The sequence below is a fragment of the Phlebotomus papatasi genome, chromosome 1 (genome assembly GCF_024763615.1).
Source record: "Phlebotomus papatasi isolate M1 chromosome 1, Ppap_2.1, whole genome shotgun sequence".
NCBI lineage: Eukaryota > Metazoa > Arthropoda > Insecta > Diptera > Psychodidae > Phlebotomus > Phlebotomus papatasi.
This window is the reverse complement of record NC_077222.1, coordinates 61,228,130-61,243,724: the sequence shown is the minus strand read 5'-3', so window position 1 is coordinate 61,243,724 and position 15,595 is coordinate 61,228,130. Positions and strand designations below refer to the sequence as shown.

The 15,595-nt window shown below is 31.3% G+C and overlaps 1 protein-coding gene across 1 annotated transcript in view; it reads right to left on the bottom strand.

The window, feature by feature from the left end:
* Positions 1-657: 657 nt before the first annotated feature.
* The window catches only part of LOC129809586 (mitogen-activated protein kinase kinase kinase 11-like), a 44,423-nt gene continuing 29,485 nt past the window's right edge, over positions 658-15,595 (bottom strand). The window contains exons 8-9 of the mRNA XM_055859535.1: positions 11,099-11,438; positions 658-5,862 (exon numbers count right to left, since the gene is read on the bottom strand). Coding sequence (XP_055715510.1) covers positions 4,815-5,862; positions 11,099-11,438 — 1,388 coding nt within the window. The 3' untranslated portion in view covers positions 658-4,814. The remainder of the gene's footprint in view (positions 5,863-11,098; positions 11,439-15,595) is intronic.

Below are 15,595 nucleotides of genomic sequence, written 5' to 3'. Positions count from 1 at the left end.
GCAAATATTATTAATAAGTTAATCAATAATACTTTTAAAAAAATTGTCAAATCATAGAAAAAATAAATAAAATATACATATTTTTTAAATATATTTTTAGATCATTATTTTTAAAGCATTAAATTGATTAAAATTGCTGAAAAAGATATAAACATTTATCAGTAAATACACCCTAGAAAAAAATCAGAAATATTGAAGTAAAATTGCAATAGTTGACACTGATTTAATATTTTCATTTTCTCCAACAAACAAAAGTCAATGAATTTTATTTTACAATACGTTTCAGGGAGCATAAGAAAAGCTCATAAAATATATTTGACATTAGAATAAAATTAGTGGAATGCAGAAATTACATAAAATACACAGAGAATAATTTAGTAAAAGCTTCATCCTAATAGTTTTTAAGTCAAATGACTTAGCGAAATATTCTTTTTCTTCTTTATTTATTTTTTTTTACTAAGGTATATAAAAATCTAAAATTTCTACATTCGGCATTTTACAAGACACGCGTTTAAATTATAAATAATATCATACTTTTTATATGCCTTCTCTTATTATTTATAGAATCTAATAAAACTTTTTTTTGTATTTCTTTTCCTCCTTATCGACTAGAGTGAGTTAATTTTTCATCATTCTAATTGTTAAATGCTGCAACTATTTACGTCTGGTATTAGCAAGTTTTTATTTTGTAATTTATTTATTTCCTTTTCTTTTAATCAAAGTCATAACTATCATACTGTTCAATTCTTGTTTACTTGGTCATCTCAATACTTTTACTTTGTCCTACATTAATATTGAAATGTTTTTTTTTTTTTTTTAAGTGATGTTACTCAATTGCTGCAAAGATTTTTCTCTCTCTTGATTTTGTTGCAAAAGCAAAAGAATTTTTAGTGAAAATATTTACAATTGTGCTTTCTCTATACACATTATGGTATATTTCCCTTCGCATTGATGTATTTGGTTGATGATAATACAATTCAACTCTTTTCACTTCATTTTGATTAATTGCAACGAGTATAGTGTTGTGTGTATTTGCGTTTGTATTTATATAGCACCTAATAAGTGGATCATGAGAGTATAAATAAATTATTAAAATTAAGAAGAAAATTGCACAGTGAAAGAGGAATGTTTCAGGTGAAAATGTTTTTTTTACAGGGGTTGAACGTAGAGGGATGGGCATTATTCTTACAATTAACATGTGACTAAATCCAAATAAAGTTACTCATTAGTTAGATCAACATTCTGGTTTTGTCTAACACAATGAAACTATGTAAATTATAATGAACTAAACAAATAATTTAATTGTGTGATTTTCACAATACGTTATTCTTTATCGAGAATGCATGTATGCTCCATTTCGTTGAATTATTCAAATTACATTATTTGCAATGATTTTAAACACAATTCACTTGATTTATTTGCATTGGATTTTATTGAATATTAAGCGAAAGGGGTCGTATAGTTCTTTAAAAAAAATTGTCTTAAAAACGAAATATAAAATTTACAAATAAAATCCAAAAGTCATACAAAAAAGAATAGACAAACGAGAACTTTGTTGGAAGTTGTTGAATTTTATGTAATTTAAGAACAATATTAATTTATCGAAGTTCTGCAAAACAATTACCTATACAGTGTCTTGTTAGCCTATTTTACGGTTTGACCGTAATTGCTTACGTCCCCAACGATTCCTTTATGAAGAAATAAATAGAATAACATTTGTTTTTGAAAGTCATAAATGTTGCCGTTTTATAATATTTTTAAGTAAAAAAAAACAGAAAAGATAATTGTTTTATGAAAAGCTTAAATGCAATAAGAATGTAAAATAGGTTTCAAGAAGAAAACTACAATACTTACTACACTTATAGTCTTTTGATTCAATTCATTGGGTGTTCCCGTGTCCCTCTAATCGGATACAATTATTTCACGGGTTTCGTAAAAACATTCATTGGGTTTTTCAAGCAATTGACAAGAGTTTCTCCGTATGAGTCACCCATTGACATTATCAAAAACGCTCACATAATGTCATGACCTTCGATCAATCTTAAATTTTGCGATAAAAAGTTTCTCACCATTCTCTGATCACGAGCTAGGTCAAAAACTTTCCCGGCCATTCGTCCGATCTTTTAAGCTTAATAACTCCCAAATATAAAGTTACATCAACTCCAAGGCTCCAAGGCTATGAAACTACTTTCAATGGTATAAGTTCACGAGGATTTCACCACTGAGAGAAATCCGAAAAAGTTAAAATAACATTCAGGAAATGTTAATTTTACCCTGCAGTATTGATCCGAAATCGGTGTAAATATTATGCTTTTTAAGTGCATTAGGGGTTAAAGTTACCCTTTTTTCATGTTATTTTTTCCCTTAAAAAAGGTGTAAAATTAACATTAAAATATGTTGTTGATATATTTTTACACCTAAAAAGTGTTAAGTTTATGAGGAAAAAAGCTTAATCGCACCCCCTTTTTTTCGGTGATTGTTGTGATCATAAGACAGTGTGTTATGTTCTTAATTGTGATCAAAGCTGTAATTCACGAAATAATCTGATAAAAACGACTAAACGGTAAATATATCAGAGTCCTGCATGACAGTAAAATATCAAAATCTCAAGAGTTTGGTCTACAAGAGTGTTAAAAATGCTTTTGAAAAATCATAGCAATTTGTGAAAAAAAATACATTGAAAATTTTTGAAGCCGAAAGGAAGTAATTTTTCGATAGCTCTGCCAATGCCAACTGATTGAAATCAATTCTATTTTGTCCTTAACAAAGAGGGGACCGTCTTTGCTTTTTGGTGCTGAATGATGGGATCCTAAAAATTTCACTACAACTGCCCATTTTTTACGGAAATGAGAATAATAAATTGGTCCCTGGGATTGATTCTAAAGGACAAGGTCAAAAAATGTCGCATCAGAAAGTCTCGGGGTTTAGTACATTGCGGAAAGAGAAAATAGAGGCAGATGACTTATAGTATAATCAGTAATCGTTGAAGACCATAATGATTCAGCATATCATGGAAATGGCAGAGATTCCTGAGGCGAAGTCATCTCGAGATTCTTGACACGCAGACGCACGTTACTTGGCACCTTTGAATCGAAAAAGGGACGACCGGATGGCCCCCGCTAAGAGATATAAGGAAATGCAATTAGTCCAGTTGCTGATCAAACTGAACTCCAAAAGTAACTCAAGTTCTTGTTGTTCTGAGATGGCCAGCAATTGGAAATTATCAACGGCCAATTGGGGAGGATATGCTCTTCAAGATTTTTCAAACTGGCATTAAAATATGATAAAGTAAATATAATTTTTGAGTTGCCCTTTAGCACATTAATATTTTGAAAGAAATGTTAGTTTACAACGTTAATTGCTCTACCTCTCTCATTAATAAAGTGTATCTACTGGAGCTGTAAAAAACACAGAAAAAGGATAACTTTAACCACTTTAACAATGGGGCTGTTCGTAATGGGCAATTGTTTCCCATAAAAAAAAAATTAACACATTCGTTCCTCAACTTACCATCGCAGCAGGACCCTAATATGATGACCAATTATGAAGAATAGTTCTGAGAGAATTCCGGAAATGTTTATTTTACCCTGCAGTATTGATCCGAAATCGGTGTAAATATTATGCTTTTTAGGTGTATTAGGGGTGTATTAGGTGTATTAGGGGTTAAAGTTACACTTTTCATGTTACTTTTACCCTTAAAATGGTGTAAAATTAACAATAAAAATGTTGATATATTTTTACACAAGTGTTAAAGTTATGAGGAAAAAATTTTAATCGCACCCCAGTTTTTTTTCTCAGTGTACAAAAGGTTTGTAAACATTATATTCGAAACTGTATATGAGAGTAAGTGAGATCATTAAAGCTAGTGTTGCAGTTTAGTGATTAAAATAGTAACTTCAGAAAATAAAAAAAAAATATTATAAAAAGTAGTAAGTAAGGAGCAGTGAAAAAGACAAGTTCAAATTGAGAATAAATTGTAACTTAATTGTAAAAAGGTGTCTTTCAAGTGATAAATATAACAAGAGGACATTCATCGAAGACAATATTGTACCGGGTGCTCCAAGCCGGATATATTGGCTATTTATAGATACAATTACTTGTCTGCAGGTAATCATCTTTAAACAGCTAGACCTCACTCACTCTTATTGCAATGTTCAAAATATGCTTACAAAACAAATGTTTTTGTATATAATGCCTAGCGCACAATAACTTTTTTAAACATGTTTTTGACATTTTAATAAAGTGAGTGCAAAAAAACCTAGATCTACTCATCTCGCTCACTCTCATAGGCAATTTTGAAAACATGTTTACAAACAAAAATTATTGTGCGTTGGGCATTATAACAATAATAATGCTGGCAGAACATCTCATAAAACGCTCAGAGCAAGAGTGGTCTCCTTTGTATGAATTTCCCTATTAAAACGGTCCACTTTTGCTCTGAGCGTTTCTCATAGAAGAACTAGGCCTTCTTGCAAACAACAATTCCAAATATGCATTATTACTATGAAAGGGATTGGAATCTGATACTCCATTTGAATACTCCATGATTTTGTATTCACGCTTTAATATTAGTAGAAAGTATAACTTTCCCGTCCAAATAATTACACTTGAAAATTGCAAAACTAATGCCCATCCGCTATTTAAAACAATCCCCTGTAAAATTGGAGTGTTAAATGTACAGGTTTTTTTTATGGTAGATAGGGACAAAATATGAGTGTTTTCTAATTAAGATGGTCATGAGGGGAGAATCAGTATTTAAGTTGAGCCGATTTGGCTCGTCGTCTCGGCATCCACGTGTACTCTTGTCACCACTGCTAGGATGCCGAGTCACTCATGTTATAGCGTCTCTGGGAGCGCCTTGTGGCCTGAAGCGGTACAGTCCCATCCAGAGACTGACCCTGCGTCGGCATATCCAGTGAAATTTCCGGACTAAAGCGCACTCGGCTCTGTGACGATATTGACGACGAGCCACCGTCCTTGGCACTCAAATAGGAGCTATCATCGCTCGTGAGACTATCTGGTGGGGTAGGATTTGTAGGTGTTCCAGCACCCGATCCACCCGCTTTCTGTCCACCCGGCCCATACTTTTTCAGGCTCGATCGCAACTTTGTCTGACTGCCATGTTCGAAGCCCAAACTATTGGGTCGAGTGACAGAGATTTCAGGTGATGGCATAGTTTGTGGATGCCTCATGGCATACGATGGCACATTTTCATATTCCCGTCCACGAGTATGATTGGGCGTCGTAGAAACAGTTAAATTGCCCAAATTGTACAACGAGGTAATCTCATCATTTTCCAACCGAAAACCCGGATTGACATTGCTGGAAGAGCCAGAAGAAATATTCGAGAGTGTCCTCCGATGACCAGCAGCAGCTGTAATTCCCATTTGAGGAACTCTCGGTGCTCTTGCGGCCTCATAAGCAAAATCATGATACGACGCCGAATCATAAATGGGCATATCTGTATACCCATAATTGGCTTTGTAATCTCTCTCGTAAGCCAAATTAATTTCCGGACGAAAGGGCGAGTAATTAGAACCAAAATAGGCACTACCCTCACCTGTAAAATTCACCTGGGATGCTGGATAGTAGTCACCTGGAATGTAAATGGGTGCCCTATTGTCTCGTTCCTCCTGGAGTTCTGTGCACTCTGTAAACGAGGAAGTACTACATTTTCTTCTTGGCGATGGCGTGGGCGGTACAGTGCTTCCACTTATTGAAGAACTCAATCCCGACGTATTTGTCGTGTAATTTGACCCCAATCCACTTGTTGTGGACATCGTCGAACCCAAATAATGCTGAGAAGTGTCTGTGAATCTCATAGGCTTGTCATCTGGCATTGCAAGGCTCGACAGATTTGGCCTACAAAGGGAAACCATTGGGCTTATCGTGACCGATTAAGGACTTTGGGACTACTAAATATTGCCTTGATCCTATTAACTCATAAATTTCTAGGAAAGTTGTTTTGATACTCCTGATTTTGTTCAATCCAAAAATAATTTTAAATACGACCCAATTTCAGTCCTATTGGCTCGGGCACACCTTTTAGATCAAGAAAATTTCATGAAGTCGAATTTCGGATCCCTTTCTTTCTCACATGTTTTGCATAATGTCTATCTCATTCTCCTGCATTCTTCTTCTTCTCTTAAACATCACTCCAAATTCAATTTAGCTCAATCGAATTTGGTATGCGAAAAAATGAGATAGTCATATGTAAAACATGTGAGAAAGAAAGGGTTTCGAATTTCGACTTTATGAAATTTTTCTGATCTAAAAGGTGTGCTGGGGCCATATAGATTGTAATTAAATTAAAAAGATTAAAAGGAATTAAAAGGATACCAATACAAATTAAATTAATGACCAAAAGCGAATCCGTGATTCTTCAATTTTTCAAAGTTACTTTGATATTTTTAGAACTTTTTAATGTAAGAAAGAGTGGATTTTGATTTTTTTGTCGTTGGACTTATAAAATAAAATTGAAAATTGCAAACTAACTAAAAAGATCGACTATTTTAAAAATGTAAGAAAAGATCAGCTAAATAATGCTGATGTAAAAGCCAAGGTCCATGATTTTACGTAAACTTTAGCATCCCTTTCGATCGCACATTTTTACAAAATTTCAAGTTTAATAACTCCATAAACAATATGAATATCGACTTGCGGTTTTTGCCAAAAGTCATTATATAGCGCATTGAACTGCAATATCCTTAATACATTACGCTCTCATGGCATGGAACAAATTCAAATTTTAATATGTTGGGCCTTAAATCTTTCGATTTTGAACCCTGAACTTCCCATTTCAGATCTGAAAGTTTAAAATAGTTAAAAACAATCTTAATATGATCATAAATTCGTTTATAACTTTAACAGAAAGGCCATTTCTTCTCCAAACATCATAAATTCGTGAAACTACTATGTTAAGGCAAGTCAAGGCGGCAGTTCGGTCTGTTTTTCTGTTCTTCAATTTATTTTCTCAGCCAACAAAAAAAATATTTTGTAAAATTGTTCGTAAAATTTCAATTTACAATGTGAATTTCTACTGGGGACTTACGAAATGCTATAACCCACTAAAAAGTTCGTAAAAGTTTGTATTTTTTTCACAAAAATTGTTCTTAATATCATCACTTCAAGAGCATTTTTTGTATTTTTATAAATATTTGTTCGTAAATGTTCGTAAACACACAAAGTGTTCGTAAAATTTTGTCATTTGTTCGTAAAATTTTGTCAGATAAGCAAAAATGTACGAAAAAATGTTTGTAAAGTACAAAAACAAAAAGTGCTCGCCAAGTAATCATGCAACGAACAATGTTTGTGGAAAAATACAAAGTTTTACAAAATTTATTGTGGGTTATACTATTTACAAGAGCACTCAATGGAGTGGTAGAGCACTCGCTCTATGATGCAATTGTCCCGGGTTCGAATCCTCCTTTAGGTCACCAGGAATCTTTCTGGCGTTAAAGGGGTTCGAATTGCATTCAGTGAGCTTCACTGCATTTGATTCCACGGGCATGGGACTGACAACCTCATCCCGTACAATAAAAGTAATAATGCATGTCTAGAAATCCTCTTGCGGGAAAGCCTTGGTTCTTCATGGAATGTTGTGCGAGCATTATTATTATTATTATTATACTATTTACGAGCATTTCGTAAGTCCCCAGTAGGAATTCACAAACATTTACAAATAATTTATTGATAGATAAATATATAAATATTTAACGGTTTAAAAGATTACGAAATATTTTTAACATTAAATGTGTAAGAAAACCTTTTTGAATTTATTAACTGATTTTAATTATTATATGGCGAATATACAAAAAAAGCAATAAAAAATACAAGTCAATTTAATTAAACAAAAATCCCAATAAGTAGGATATTTTTTAACAATCTTAGTGTTTGGAATTAATTAGACGAAATGTGTACGAAAGGAAGGAAAAAAATACTCTAAAAATGGTCGCATTTTTCAAAGCTAATGCCAAATTATTGCTAGTTGTGGATTAGATCCAGTTGTCCTATATATAGGGAAATTATATTTCGTGCATACGGTTCATACATTATTCTTTGATCAGATCAATTTTGTTAGATTTGCCAATTTAGAACAAAATTTACCTATAAAAAAAGCCATGAAAGCACGCAGATGTTGATTATGACCTTTTATATTCGTCCACTGAAATATTTTAGTTCCTCTGAAAGTTTCAAATTCATCAGATCAATATTAGGGGTGTTAAGGGTGCAAAAATCGAAAAGGATATTTCTGAGTAACCAATAAAGGTAAGTTTTTGGCAGAAAATTATAAAGATTATTTTGGGCTGCATTTTATCCGAATTTTACTGTTAGTCTCTTTCGATCCAGGTACTTTGATTTAAATACGACAATTACTTTTAATCAAAAAGTTTATTTAAAATTCCTGTATTTTATCTCTTCTAATTTTCGCTTAAAATAAACTTTGCATGCATTCCGTATTAGCAGTTTAACTAAGAATCTCATGTACATAAGTTAAATCCTTCTAAGATTGTTGCGGAAAGGGATATTTGATCAAGGACTATTTTATTTTTCCAGATTGTAAGTTATGTATGCAACAAACCAATTTCACAATTTTTTTGATCGATTAAATCTTACCGAGAAATTATTGAATCTACATCCCAGATTTGGTCATTCTTATAGTTTGTAATCATACACTAGTATTATATTTTTATCGGTTCTAAATAAACCAAAAAAAAATGTTTTTCCGGAATAGCCATATACAGTAGGTGTCAAAAGTTTGTTGCCTCATGTTTGTTCGGGAAATCAGATGCAAAAAAACGATATAGAAAAGTACTTTTTAATATTTTTCTTTTTGCGAATTAGTAATCCGTACATCTTATTTACGTATTTCGAAAAAAAAAAAAATTTTATTTCATATAAAAAATAATTATTTTCCCAAATTTGTTCATTATTCGTGCGTCAAAAGTTTGTTGCCTCATTTGAAAAGTTACTCAAAATGGTCAAAAATATGCAACTAACTTAAAATAAATCGGCTATATTTTGAGCTTATGTCATTTGAGAGGCCAATGGTGGATGTGGACATTTCGAAAGTTGTATGTGGTAAAATACATGTCTATAAGAGTGATGATAAATAAAAAGAAATAATCTGTTTTGATATGTTAAAATGGCATGTTAGAAGGAGTTGAAAGGTGGGAAATCGTCCAGATATACTGCCGGAATGAATCTGCGTCGTTTATTGCCAAATTTTATGGAAAATCACGAAAGGTTATACATAAAATATTCAAATATTATAGTAATAATGAGGTATGAGTACATCTGAAAAACGTTACTGGCAGACCTAGGGTATCGACTCAGAGGGTTGATAACAGCATTGTAAGTATCTCTGATAGTGACCCAATGATGTCAGCTTCATAAATTGAAAGACAGTTGGTTACTGAAGGGACACAGATTCTTACTGATACAAAAACAAGCCCATATTGAAAGAAAATGCTAAGAATGTTTGGGTGGCTCGCATTATTTCATTAGTAAACAACATAAATCTGAATAAAAGGTTGTATTTAGATTTACTTGAAACATGTTAAACAAGTAAAACTACAACCATTTATCCAGACTAGACTAGCTAACCAATGGAATATTGGGAATATTGCTTGTCTCCCAAATATTCTGACTATTTTCAGTTGATTTTTATAAAAGTAGGGACCTGTGTCCTTTCAGTAACCAACTGACTGTGAATTTTTGAAGCAAACATCATAAAGTCACTATCAGTGATACTTATAATGCTGTTATCGACCTTCTGAGTCGAAACCTTAGGTCTGCCAGTAACGTTTTTTAGATGTGGTCGTGCCTTATCACCATATATTTAGGCGATTTTATGTATATTTTATAGAGATTTTCTATAAAATTAAACAATTCACGACGAAGATTTATTCCGGTAGTATATCTGGACAATTTCGCTTCTTTTAACTTTTTGTAATTTCCAATTTTTAACCTAAATTATAAATTATCAAAAAACAGATTATTTCTTGTTATTTATCAATACTTTTATATACATATATTTTCCATTGATAACTTTAGAAACATACAAACCCACCATTTGCCTCTCAAATGACATAAACTCAAAATGTAACCGGTTTACATAAAGTTGGTTGTGCATGTTTTGACCATTTTGAATTAGTTTTTTGAGTGAGGCAACAAACTTTTAACGAATCAAAAATGATCAACTTTCGGAAAACAATAATTTTTGTATGAAATAAAATTAATTATTTTTCTCGAAATATATTAAATAATATCTACGGATTACAGGCAACTAATTTGCAAAAAGAAAAATTCAAAAAAATAATTTTTTCTATCATTTTTTGCACCTGGTTTCCCGATCATACATGAGGCAACAAACTTTTGACACATACTGTAAGTTGAATCCTTCTAAGATTGTTGCGGAAAGGGATATTTGATCAAGGAAAAAGAATATTTTAATAACTCTTTCCAGATTGTAAGATATGTATGCAACAAACCAATTTCACAATTTCTTGATCAATTAAATCTTACCGAGAAATTATTAAATACCTACATTCTAGAATTGGTCATTCTCATACTTTGTAATCATACACTAGAATTATATTTTTATCGGTTCTAAATAAACCAAAAAAATTGTTTTTCAGGAATAGCCATATAACTGTAGCTGAGGTTCTTTAAAATCTTATCTTTTTACGTAGTGTACGAACACTTCTGAAGTGAGAGCGGAAACGACATCAGATGGGGTGATATCAGATCCATCCCCGCCATTTTGAAGAACTCCCAAATTTTGTTTTTTCGATAACTCAGCCCCTATGGCATGGATCGGGCTCAAATTTTAGAATGTTATAACTGGGTCTAAGAGCTTTCGATTAAAAACAAAACTTAAGCCCCTCAATTCTCCTGATCCGAGTTTCAAAAATATCAAAAAATTGAATCCTGAAATGACTCTGACTCCGGTTAAATTGTCAAACGATTTTAATGAAGTTTTTTTTCTTTTGTAAATAAATTAAACCAGGGGTATTTTAAAATTATTTTGGACAGATCTCAATCAGGTAGTTTAGTACAAAGCAGGTGTCATTATCGAACTTCCGTGGGGACTTACCTCAAGTGCTTGGCAGGTCCGTGGTAGGTATTGTGAGCATATCCCCGATCGGGAGTGATAAATTCACTCTCTGTGGGACACTGTGACTCCTCCTGATCACTCGGTATCAACTGCTGTTGCAGCCGAGGATGCAGCGGAGATACATTGGACATTCTAACATCATATCCCGCTGCAACACCCGCCAGCATTGATGCCATATTGTACATCATGATCTCTACAATACTCAACTTAGGCTTCCGTACCCCTTCCGTTGTATTGTAGAGTGTTGGCATGGGGATACCAAGACGTCCATGGTGGATTGGACTGTCAGATCTACCCACCCATTCGTCCTGGCCGAAATCTAGAGAGAAAGTTTATTATTCTTACCAAGCAAAATTTGACACAGCAAACCCTTAATTTTCTGTTTTTTTTCTTGCACTAATTCTCACAGTTTTATCAAACATTATTGTACCATCACTTTTGCCGACACCAAACTTGCAGAAGGACTACTTTTAAAGAGAAAAAAAAGACAAGCGAAAAGCTCGCGAAAATAAACGAACAAAAAAAAAACCTCAACCATTTTTAATACATTAAAATTAAAAGGATTTATTTGCCAAAATTACATAAAACAATATACAAAAAAAAATTAAAAAGATACAGCACAAATTTTCACATCTACAGCAATTAAACAAAAAAAGGAAAAAACACCTGAGTGGTTTTTTTTTCCAGCAATGCCAAAAGAAAGGATTTAAAATAGACTTTTTCTTTTTATAGAAAATTAATCTCTCATCAATGCATAACCATCACCACATAGATATTCATTTTTTTTAACATTATCTTTTTTGTAGTCATCCTTAGTACATTCTCATGGCATTTCTTTTGCACCACTAATACCTATTAGAAACTTAAAATTTTCATAAAGCGATTTATTAGTGAAAGTTATTGCTTGAGTAAGATTGCATTTTGTTTTTTTTTTTATTTTTTTTTAAATAAATAAAGAATTAAATAAGAAAATATATAACGTTATTTTAGTGTTTAGAAAAATTAAATATTTAGAAATAAAAAAAAGGAAAATAAACCGTTTACCAAATTTATATACATAATGTTGTATCACTGTAAAAAATCGTTATGAAAATTTTAAGTTTACAACAAAATTAAAAAATTTAAATATACAATGATTTCCATAATTATTTGGACTTGAAATATCTGACAAATATCTTAATGTGGCTTTATTGAAAACATATTTTAGGGCAAATTGAGACAATCAGAATTTTACAATCATCATCAGTATCTTGATTTTTAAATATAATCATTTCATTTTATTAAAAAAAATATATATAATGGCCAAGTAATTGTGATTGACTAGATTTTTAAATGGCATAAAATTGTCTTTTTTTTACCACATAGATTTTTTTTTTGTATAATTCTTATGTATCGTCCAAATAACTTTGACTTATCACTGTATATTTTACAATACTCCAAAATCTTAAAGTAACCTAAAACAGTACAAAAATGCTCAAATTATAAGATAACACAAAAAAACTAAATGGTGACAGTCTAATAAATTCTTTTGAGCAAAAAATATCAAGGTAGTGAATTCTTGTCCTTTCGGCAACAAAATACAAAATTAAAAATTCGAAAATTCTACAAAAGCTTGGCTTTTCTCTACATAATTTCATGCAGCAATTTTAAAATTGTAATAAAAAAAAAGATAATCAACTAAATAAATTAAAGAAAACTAAATTTATTGTGCTTCACATCTCACTTATAAGTTAAAGGGAAAAAAAGAATTTTTTGAATCAACAGGTATATCGTTAAAATATAACTATTTATCATGATTCTCTTTTTTTTATAAAATAAATCTGAAAATAATGTTCATAACATAAAAGAAATTGCAAATTTAAGATTGAAAGATAAACTATTTTTATATAATTTTCTTAAAAATATAATTCTTAACAAAGAAAAGGAGAAGACGTAAAACTTATAAACTAGTAATCGTTCTTTTTAAGATTCTAAAAAGTAGTATTTTGTTTTTAATCTTAATTCTTTCAGCTAAAATTCTACTTGGTAGTTTTATTTTCTCTTCCACTTTTATATTCTTCTTAATCCCCTAAATTTATTAAAAATAAACTATAACACCATGCAACAGTTTGAATTTGTTTTGTGTTTGGATTCCTGGTTATATTTTTTTTTTACTTATTCGTCCAACGATTTAGTAAAAAGATTTGTTATTGTGCTTAAAGTTTGATTTTACACCTGTAATCCAGACGAAATATATTTTTTACGCTTTTTGATTCTATTAGTGTGCTTTTAATCTGTGTAAAGCCAAAATAAGTATCTTTAAGTAAAAAGAATATCGCACTTTGTAAAATCTATACCAAAAATAGCAATTTTTCCTTAGGACAGAATCACATTGAAAGTAAAATGTTCACCGTATTTCGTTAATTTACGCATTTTCATTGCAATTCTTACGCAAATTCTCGGTTACCGTATTACCTTATCTCATACTCGGTGGCACTAGGTGAAAATAATATAAGAAAATTGAAGAAATAAAACGAAAATCCGATAAACGGTGAGTAAAAAAAAACTGTAAGAGAAATTAATCTTATACAGTTTTTTTGCTCATCGTTTATCGCATTTTCGTTTTATGTCTTCAATTTTCTTACATTATTTTCACCTAGTGCCACCGAGTATGAGATAAGGTAATACGGTAATCGAGAATTTGCGTAAGAATTGCAATGAAAATGCGTAAATTAACGAAATACGGTTAGGCTACGGCGAGCATTTTATTGTCAATGTGATTCTGCTCTTAGTTGGTTTCACAAAGTTCACTAATCAATAAAGTTTTTAATTTTAACTATTCAAAGACCTTTAATTTTCCCTTATTAAGAATAAATTTGAACTTGCAGAACAAAATCTATGATCACTTGAGTACGAAAAAATCGTACACGGAAAAAAAATATCGTAAAATTGATCATAAATGTCTGTGAATTCCTATAAGGGATTTACGAAATGCTCGTAAATCACATAACCCACAAAATAGTTTGTAAAAGTTTGTACATTTTCTCAAACATTATTCATAACTTGGGCATTTGACGAGCCTTTCTCTTGCCTTTACAAACATTTGTTCGTACATTTTTGTATGTCTGTCAGAACTTTACGAACAAATGACAAAATTTTACAAATATTCATTTCTGTGTTTACAAACATTTACGAAGAAATGTTTGCAAAAGGATAAAGAAAATGCTCGTCAAACAAACTTTTACAAACTTGTTTGTATGTTACACTCTTTACGAGCATTTCGTAAGCCCCCTGTAGGAACTCACAAACATTTACGAACAATTCGCTCCTTGGGAATTACAAGGGGTGAACACACTTTTTTTGCGATTTTGAGATTCTAATGCACTTAGAAAGAAAATTTAATAAATTTTCAGATGATATAAGTCATTAAATTTCGTTATTAGAAAAGTTTTTCAAAATTTTAATCTTTTTGATTATTTGCATAATTTGTTTGAAGTAAAAGGGCACAAAATACATATATTCATCGTTCACTGAGAAAAAATGGAGATGCAATTAACTTTTTTTCCTCATAACTTTAACACTTTTTAGGAGTAAAAATATATCAACATTTTTTAATGTTAATTTTACGCCCTGTTAAGGGTAAAATTAACATGAAAAAGGATAACTTTAACCCCTAATACACCTAAAAAGCATAATATTTACACAGATTTCGGATCAATACTGCAGGGTAAAATAAACATTTCCGCAATGTTATTTTAACTTTTTCGGATTTCTCTCAGTGTTCAAATTTGTGTCAAACAGGGGACTAACTCAAGCAAGTTGATCCCTTGTCATTCTAATTTCAGCAAAATTTGCACATCATTTAGAACGACAAGGAGCTAACTCTTTAAAAAAACATATTTTGAAAGGTAAAAATATAAAAGTTTCGATGTTTATATTAGTGCTCATTGCTCATACAAATAGAAAAAAAATAAATTGCTTTTGTTCAGTCATTAAATTGAGATACTTATTTACACAAAGTTGAATCTTTCATGCTCTCTCCTGAAAAATGGTCGAAAATTAGTTGCCCTCTTGTAATTTCCAAGGAGCGAATATTACAAAATATTGTTTTCTGTTGTCAAATAATTTTAGCCTGGCTAACAGGTGCTAAAGCAAATTCGTAATAAAATAATAATCGTTCTTGTAAATTATTGAACGCAAATAATAAAAAAATCTCTTATTAGGAGAATCCATATTCATAATCACCATTGCATGATATTATTGGAATTGAATGATTAAGCTCATCTCATAGCTCAAAATTATTTCTCATTTTGGCGCGCAATAACAAAATTTGGCGTATAAACTGTATCATAGGTAGATTCTGTATTGCTTTCGGTCAAAAGTCTTTCACTCATTTCACCTTTGCCGCTGTTTGATGAACCATCATACTTCTTCCTTTGCTTCGATGGCTTGGCCAATTGAATGATACGTTTGAGATATGAAGAACTTGTGGATTTA